We start from the raw sequence: 9,349 nt of genomic DNA on the forward strand, positions 1-9,349 counted from the left end.
TCGAGTTGGGACACGAATGGATACTAAGGTTGTAGGCATTTTGTCACAGCGAGAACACCACCACACAAAAACGGTGGCAACAATTGAGGCAATTGAGTTGGCACACGAACGGATACTAAGGTTGTAGCGAGAACACCACCACACAAAAATGGTGGCAACAATTGAGGCAATTGGGAAGTTGGAACCCCAAGGGAACTGTACCATGAAGTGCGAGTGCCTGGCCTAAACTCTTGATTGACAAGGCCGACTCCTGAAACAGTAAAAGACGGAACGCCTAATAAAAATTGAAAAAGAAAACCAAGAGCCAATAAGAAATAAGCTTTATAAAAACAGCAAAATTCTCGCCATGTAGATTAGTGTGGCGCTTAAAAGACAACGAAGGCGACCTATTCTCATACTTAAAGTGCAAACCAACCACAGATAACGCAAGATTAGAGAGAGAGAGAGAGAGAGAGAGAGAGGCTCAGAGGAGGAGAAGAAGAGACGCACAAATAGTCACCAGAAGAGAAGAAAGAGACTCGAGAGAGAGAGAGAAAAAAAGGCTGTGGAAGTAGGCTCAGTATGTATATCTGATGATTCCACTTCTTTCTTCGTATATACCCCTGTCCTGCATTTCTTAGCCTGTTGTCTTGCCTAGCTTTTAGGTGCTCTTTGCCTTTCCTTACATCTCTCCATCCCTCTCTCTCCCAATAGCCATTGAGAGCATTTACTGTGTTCTGTTCCATATCTCTCCATCCATCTGTGTTCCAACAGCTATAGAGAGCTTTTGCTCGTTTCACTCCATACCCATTGCTGTATGCTTTTTTGGCTCCTTTCTATCCTTGCATCTCTTTCTGTTTTCTGTGTTTGTTCCGTAGCCAATCCTTACATCTCGATCCTTTTCCTGTGTTCTGTTCCATAGCCACTACCATAGCTGTGCTCTGTTCCAGGTGCTCTGTTCCTCCCCTCTTTGTGGTATTTGCATGTGGGAAAGCCAATAGCCCTTCCGCGGCTGACTTTCTCTCGGTTTCTGAAACACCCAATTTCACACACACACACACACACACACACACACTCTCTCTCTCTCTCTCTCTCTCTCTCTCTCTCTCAATCCTTAAAACATCCCGAATTCCAACATCCTTCATTTCTATGCCTTCTTTCTGCACCACCATCACTTATCACCTCTAACCCAAATTTTCCCATTGTGCACAGAGCATTGCCCCGAGGCGATTCCACCCCTCTTTGCAACTGCCTTCTTCTCCAACCCACATCCCGGGTTTGGAGAGTCCAGACACATTGAGAGGCACCATACGGGCATCACGGCTTTGAAAATTAGGCCTTCCGCTCCCCTTAGCGAATCCTTACATGCCTGCAGGGTCCACTTCTTCCTATTGCTGAGCACGCCATCCCTGCACGGAGGAAGGGGCGCCACCCCTGCGGAGGGTGGGCATCCCTCAGATCTCACTTATTTAGCTGGTGGTGGTGGCGGTGGACGCACAGGCACTTCCCTTGTCCTCCTAGATGGCTGACAGCAACGGCTTAACCATAAGGAGGATCCCAACTATGGTGTCTATCTACCAAGACGGCATTGAACAACCTGGTTGTGGGAAGAATTGTCTTGGGGCTTGTTGCATTCCTGGTAAGCTTTGCAAAAAATTGTATCTTTGTTTTCTGCAGCAGTTATTTGGGGTTTTGGCCTATCCCAGGCTTTTGTTTGTAGTGATTGATCCTAGTTATGGCCTTATATTTGATAGGGGTCACGAGTTGCCTACGCATTTAGACTTTAGTTGCGGTATTGTCTTAGATGAATTGCTGGAGTGGGCTTCTCATAGCTTCTAGGTGCTGACAAAAATATGAGTCCTATGAAGTGTGAGACACAGTCCTTGGGCATGTTGCCAGGCCTTCTGATAGAGTGGATGAAGAGTGGGGTCGAGTGTGAGGACTTGTGGAAGTTGCTTGTATGTGTTTATGCAGCAGTTTGTCAGCATGACATAGTTTCATACAGTGGGAGCAATATTGAAAGCACCAGCTATTATGGCTGTTACCTGTCAGTTTCAAGTTTCATTTGGGTGACGACAGTTGCACTGTTCATTATCATTGTCATGTTGATTGACTTGTTTTTCAACACAGGGGCTAAATTACCAGTGTACATGTTTGATAAGACGCACTGGTGCCAAAACCAGGATGGCAGCGATAGCTCTGATGACGAGGGGGTTGCCTTCCTGGACTCGCTCATTCTTGCTCAGGTGGTTTTAATGATGGCTATTCATGATGCCTCTTTACACAATTCTATGTGATGGTTCGCCCTTGACAATGTTTAGGTGGCCAAATTGCATGTATTCACTATGCTGATATAAACATTTGTTGGGGGCTTAGCATGGAATGTGTTCATGCATATTGCATATGTACTCTGCTGGTTGGACCAGATTCTAATCAGCATGAGCACGTTCTTTGATATTGCTGTCTCTGAACAGGCTCTTAGCTTTTTCTTATATCGAATCTCAACTTTCTTGGTTTGTTCTCACTTTGCATAAACTAAACAGTGGGAGGAACGATCAACTCGTGGCCTTTTCCGTTATGATGTCACAGCATGTGAGACTAAGGTTAGCTACATGTCACAATAAATGTTAAACCCTTTAATTTTTGGATGTTTACTGGCAAATTCCTCACATTTAGTTTTTGTTCAGGTACTTCCAGGTGAATTTGGGTTTATCGCACAGCTGAATGAGGGGAGACATCTTAAGAAACGGCCAACAGAGTTCCGTGTAGATCAGGTCCTTCAACAATTTGATTCCAGAAAGTTCAATTTCACAAAAGTGGGTCAAGAGGAGGTTCTTTTCTGTTTTGAGGAGGCCAAGGATGGAGTTCAAGGGTATTGTGAGGAAACCGTAATTGGCGGGAGTCCGAACATCATTGCTATAAATGTAAGCACATCCACACCACATCCAAGCAATTTGGAAGTATGCATATGTGTTTCCTGCTGTAATGCAGTCTATTGTTTTGCAACTGTTTGTTCTTTGACAGGTGAGTCCTATTGAGTATGGTCATGTGCTCCTTGTTCCCAAACTATTGGACTGCAAGCCACAGCAGATGGATGTGGAAAGTTTTCGGCTTGCCCTATATCTTGCTGTTGAAGCCCAGAATCCAAGTTTCCGAGTGGGCTATAATAGCCTTGGAGCTTTTGCAACAATCAATCATCTCCACTTTCAGGTATCTTTTCTGCTCTCTCCGTAATTTCAAGCTTCCTTTGGTGTCACTGCTTAAGCTTGTGGCATTGGCTGCAGGCTTATTATCTGGCGGTCCCTTTCCCTGTTGAACGGTCTGCTGTGACCAAGATAGCATGCACCAGGAAAAAGGGTGGTGTGAGAATATATGAGCTTAACAATTATGCTGTGAGAGGCCTTGTGTATGAAAATGGTGGCAATTTCGAGGAGCTGGCAGATTGTGTTGCCAGAACATGCATTGTCCTGCAGGAACATAACATGCCATATAATGTTCTCATTGCCGATTGTGGACAGCGTGTCTTCCTGTTTCCACAGGTACATGTGATATATGCTTTTCTGCCCTCTGATTCTGCCCTTTCTATTCTGCAGGTACATTAGATACAGACATTTGTGTTTGCTTCTAATGACCGCAGCTCTAGTGTAACCTTGGTTCCTTCTTTTTTTTTATGTTCAGTGCTTCGCAGAGAAACAAGCATTAGGTCAGGTGGACTCAGATATACTGGACACACAGGTTAACCCTGCAGTATGGGAGATTAGTGGGCATATTGTCTTGAAGAGGAGGCTGGATTATGAATCTGCTACTGAGGAGTCTGCATGGAGATTGTTGGCAGAAGTTTCTCTTTCTGAGGAGCGCTTTAATCAAGTGAAAGGAATGTGTCTGAATGTTGTAGTGGAAGAGATTAATGAGGCTGACACATCAAACAAGTTGGTGCACTTGCTTGAACCTGCCAGAAAGCCCACAGGTTTGGGGGGATTCGCTAAGCAGGCCAAGGGTTCCTTAGAGATCCCGGGTGGCTTGCGGAGTGAAGAATGTGTCATGTAGTCATGTTTGCTTCATCCAACAAGGGGCTTGGCCTTAGGAATGGGTGTTAAGTTATCTTTCCCCTAGCAACAATATGCTGTTTCAGTTGCAGTCAGTTACTCTTTACTGTTTCATTACATACCTCTGCTAATACTTAGCATGCTGTTTATACATACCCTATTCGAGCTTTGTATGCTGCTACGATGGGTCTAAGAACCAGTCTCTTTTTAGGGCTATCATCCACGGTTGCACTTTGGAACATACTATGTTCGATCATATCTTTGTTTGTTTAAAGCTTCTTTACGGTAGTGTTAAATCATTGTAATGCTAAAAGACTCTTAATGCAACTCCATGCACTATTAGTTGAATTAATATTTGGTGTAGTGATCTGTTCTTATTGTTTTTTTTTGGGATGTCAGCTTTCTGTTGTCTGGCGGTCTGTTTTATTTCACTGTAGGTTTGCGATTATGTTGCCTGGGAGTCTGAAATAAAGCTCACACAACTGCATAATATTTCTTAGATATTTCAAAACACTTTCTGCTATTTTTTGGCTGGGGCTTCACATACTTGCAATGTAATGGGTGCACACTTCTTATAGACAGCCTTTTTGGCATTAATATGGTTAGTTACAGGGTAAATCTTGATCCTAATTTGATAGAGCAAAGTTTTGTTTTTTCCTTTGTAGGCATTATCATCAATATACTTCGCAAGTCTTAGAACATGGATTGTGCTATACTTGTTTTGTTCCGATATGGTTTTGCATTCAGCCCTTGTTGCTGCTAACTAGTGAATAGATATATGGTTTGTTAAATCATGACGTCTTACTAGAGTTTGGGTTCATATCTTGTGCTGGTATGGTTGACATTTTGGATCTCATGCTGATAGGCCTATGGTTTAGTCAAGGATCATTGCTGGTAGCTAGTGGTGGGCTTTAATGTCAGTTAGAGAGCCCAAGTTTATGTGCAAAATGGGATGGGTTAGTCCAAAAGCTGGGGTGCAACTCCCTCTAGGATAGTAAGCGTTATAGCAGGTGGTGCAGTTCCTATTTTAAGCATAAAATGTAGGGAAAAAGGATATAACGAACCTGCAAATAGCAAGTGGTGCAGTTTCCATCTTAAGCATAAGATGCAGGAAAAAGGATATAATAAATCTGCTGCGAAATGTTAACAGGGTCATCACAATTTACTTTGGGTGCAAAAGATCAAAGGGCGAGAAACCCGTCTAACTCTGCAGGTCAAAGCTGGAAGTGTGTAGCCCCTTGATTTCAACCTTTCTTGTGGCCCTTATTGAATCTTAATTGTGGTGGTGATCGATCTTCTTGGTAGCTTAGGCCTCTGCCAGGCACTTCATTTTGGGCAAGTTTCAATTTTAGTTCTTGTTGAATGTTTGTAATCCTGAAAAGTTTTCTTGGTTTTATATGCACATATGTGTACGTGTATCTCTTTGTGTTGTATGCATGATTGTATTGCAAATAGTGTAACTGGTGAAGGCCTTGGTGTATGCATGATTGTATTGCAATTAGTGTAACTGGTGAAAAGGCCTTGGTGTCAATGCAAGTGGACAGTTTCAAACTGTTATTAGCAACTGTGGTGTCAATGCAAGTGGACAGTTTCAAACTGTTATTAGCAGCTGTTAGAGAATCTCGAATGTAGTCTGAAGTCTGATGCTGACTTGTACAATAATACTTTACTTTCAGCCAATGTCTCTTGAGTGTCAGGGTCCCTACTGTTGTTAAAGAGGAAATTCTCAACTTTAGCAACAATTTCATGGTCTGTATGTTCTTGAGCTACCATGTGAAGATGGTAGTGATAATTGGGAGATGCACTAGGAAGTGCCTCAGCAATACTATGGCAGACTGCGGCTCTGTTATCACGCCCTGCTTTGGTGATTGATCACCCAGCTATTTCATATCACAAGGTCCATATACTCCAGATGTGTGCCCATTCCTTGGGTTGATAGTGGATACTGAAATATTTGACCAGTAGCCTGGAAAGTAGATAGCTCTGCCTGCAACGTTTTACCCAGACTAAACCTACCAAGGACTGGCGAAATCTGATCAAGAAGTGCAAATGTTCGATAGACCAGAGGTGGAGTAAAACATGTATCCTTAGTGTAACAGCTTGTCCAATCATAACATAATGTAACATAGCATGCAAATAATAAAGGAACACATCTAACTCATGGTCGTTATTGGGCCATAGTTTGGATAAAGACCACCTTGTCAAGGATATTCAACTAGGAAGATTCTTCATTGTTAGATAGATTCCCTCTTTACTACATCTACACAATGTGAGGTCTTAAGAAGGCTAGATCAAGATGCATGTGCGTGTGGGTTGCACGCTCTACTCGAAGAATTGATGATGGGAGTACAGAATGCACAATGATGGGAGTACAGAACACTTTTCTTTTGAAGCTTCCCCCTCGGGCTAGATATGATGGTTTGGTTTGGAATGTGAAAACATGCGACTTTTAGGAGCTAGCACTAGAGGGAATTCTCTTGGCTTTTTGGTCCCAAGTATTCCAATTATTCTAATCCTTCTAAGAGAAAAGTGTATACCACCCCACCTACCACATCGTGACCACCATTTCCTTAAAAACCTTGTTGGCATCATCAATTAAGAACACCACCACAACCACCATCTCTTGTTTATTACATCTACACAATGTGAGGTCTTAAGAAGGCTAGATCAAGATGCATGTGCATGTGGGTTGCATGCTCTACTCGAAGAATTGATGATGGGAGTTTAGAATGCCCAATTATGGGAGTACAAAACACACTTATTTTGTAGCTCCCCCCTTCGGCTAGATACGATGGTTTGGTTTGGAATGTGAAAACATGCGACTTTTAGGAGCCAACTCTAGAGGGAATTCTCTTGGCTTTTTGGTCCCTAGTATTCCAACTATTTTGATCCTTCTAAGAGAAGTGTACTCCACCCCACCTACCACATCATGACCACCATTTCCTTTTAAACCTTGTTGGCATCATCAATTAATAACACCACCACAATCTTCATCTCCACACCACACATGTGAGCATCTTCTTTACCAACCTCAGTGTCGTCATCAATTATGAACACCATCACAATCTCCATCTCTACACCACATGTGAGAGCATTTTCTTTACCAACCTCTGTGTCATCATCATTTATGAACACCATCACAACCTCCATCAATTGCGAAATTTGGACATGCCATGCATACTATAGAAAAGGGAAAAGTTCCTAGAGCTGAATTAAATGTAGGAAATAATATTTGAGAAAAAATAGGTTGGGATGCACTAGCAATTTTTCTTTTGTTTATGCTTATCTTACCAAGTCCGGGAACACTATATATATATATATATATATATATAGATATAGATATAGATAGAGAGATATAGATATATAGATAGAGAGAGAGAGAGAGAGAGAGAGAGAGAGAGAGAGAGAGAGAGAGAGAGAGAGAGAGAGAGAGAGAGAGAGAGAGAGAGAGAGAGAGAGAGAGAGAGAGAGAGAGAGAGAGAGAGAGAGATGGAAATCTAGGTACGTCAAAGAGGGCAACTAAGGCAAGTGGAAGATTTGACTTCAACTAAAATCCATCTTTTGTCCGGCCTACACCTAAGCATACTATGGATGATGTTTCAAAAGAGATGTAGGAACGTGCTAAAGTGATAGTGGATACTGAAATATTTGTCCAGTAGCCTGGAAAGTAGATAGCTCTGCTTGCAACGTTTTACCTAGACTAAACCTACCAAGGACTGGCGAAATCTGATCAAGAAGTGCAAATGTTCGATAGACCAGAGGTGGAGTAAAACATGTATCCTTAGTGTAACAACTTGTCCAATCATAACATAATGTAACATAGCATGCAAATAATAAAGGAACACATCTAACTCATGGTCGTTATTGGGCCATAGTTTGGATAAAGACCACCTTGCCAAGGATATTCAACTAGGAAGATTCTTCATTGTTAGATAGATTCCCTCTTTACTACATCTACACAATGTGAGGTCTCCATCAATTGCGAAATTTGGACATGCCATGCATACTATCGAAAAGGGAAAAGTTCCTAGTGCTAAATTAAATGTAGGAAATAATATTTGAGAAAAAATAGGTTGGGATGCACTAGCAATTGTTCTTTTGTTTATGCTTATCTTACCAAGTCTGGGAACACTATATATAGATAGATAGATAGATAGATAGATAGATAGATAGATAGAGAGAGAGAGAGAGAGAGAGAGAGAGAGAGAGAGAGAGAGAGAGAGAGAGAGAGAGAGAGAGAGAGAGAGAGAGAGAGAGAGAGAGAGAGAGAGAGAGAGAGAGAGAGAGAGAGAGAGAGAGAGAGAGAGAGAGAGAGAGAGAGAGAGAGAGAGAGAGAGAGAGATGGAAATCTAGGTACGTCAAAGAGGGCAACTAAGGCAAGTGGAAGATTTGACATCAACTAAAATCCATCTTTTGTCCGGCCTACACCTAAGCATACTATGGATGATGTTTCAAAAGAGATGTAGGAACGTGCTAAAGTGATAGTGGATACTGAAATATTTGACCAGTAGCCTGGAAAGTAGATAGCTCTGCTTGCAACGTTTTACCTAGACTAAACCTACCAAGGACTGGCGAAATCTGATCAAGAAGTGCAAATGTTCGATAGACCAGAGGTGGAGTAAAACATGTATCCTTAGTGTAACAACTTGTCCAATCATAACATAATGTAACATAGCATGCAAATAATAAAGGAACACATCTAACTCATGGTCGTTATTGGGCCATAGTTTGGATAAAGACCACCTTGCCAAGGATATTCAACTAGGAAGATTCTTCATTGTTAGATAGATTCCCTCTTTACTACATCTACACAATGTGAGGTCTCCATCAATTGCGAAATTTGGACATGCCATGCATACTATCGAAAAGGGAAAAGTTCCTAGTGCTAAATTAAATGTAGGAAATAATATTTGAGAAAAAATAGGTTGGGATGCACTAGCAATTGTTCTTTTGTTTATGCTTATCTTACCAAGTCTGGGAACACTATATATAGATAGATAGATAGATAGATAGATAGATAGATAGAGAGAGAGAGAGAGAGAGAGAGAGAGAGAGAGAGAGAGAGAGAGAGAGAGAGAGAGAGAGAGAGAGAGAGAGAGAGAGAGAGAGAGAGAGAGAGAGAGAGAGAGAGAGAGAGAGAGTCCAAATTTGGACAGGTTGCAGCCTTTGGTCAGAGAGAGAGAGAGAGAGAGAGAGAGAGAGAGAGAGAGAGAGAGAGAGAGAGAGAGAGAGAGAGATGGAAATCTAGGTACGTCAAAGAGGGCAACTAAGGCAAGTGGAAGATTTGACTTCAACTAAAATCCATCTTTTGTCAGGCCTACACC

General features: G+C 42.0%; 1 protein-coding gene across 1 annotated transcript; it reads left to right on the forward strand.

The window, feature by feature from the left end:
• The first annotated feature begins 456 nt into the window (after positions 1-456).
• Positions 457-4,361, forward strand: LOC148008835 (GDP-L-galactose phosphorylase 2-like). The gene is made up of 7 exons (XM_087673997.1): positions 457-1,618; positions 2,110-2,225; positions 2,523-2,582; positions 2,667-2,903; positions 3,004-3,189; positions 3,264-3,518; positions 3,658-4,361. The coding sequence occupies exons 1-7, from the start codon at positions 1,501-1,503 to the stop codon at positions 4,024-4,026; spliced, it is 1,341 nt and encodes a 446-aa protein (XP_087530123.1). The 5' UTR covers positions 457-1,500; the 3' UTR covers positions 4,027-4,361.
• The last annotated feature ends 4,988 nt before the right edge of the window (positions 4,362-9,349 follow it).

Source organism: Lygodium microphyllum, unplaced genomic scaffold (assembly GCF_053477565.2).
Source record: "Lygodium microphyllum isolate KBCC unplaced genomic scaffold, Lygodium_microphyllum_v1.1.10 scaffold_65, whole genome shotgun sequence".
NCBI lineage: Eukaryota > Viridiplantae > Streptophyta > Polypodiopsida > Schizaeales > Lygodiaceae > Lygodium > Lygodium microphyllum.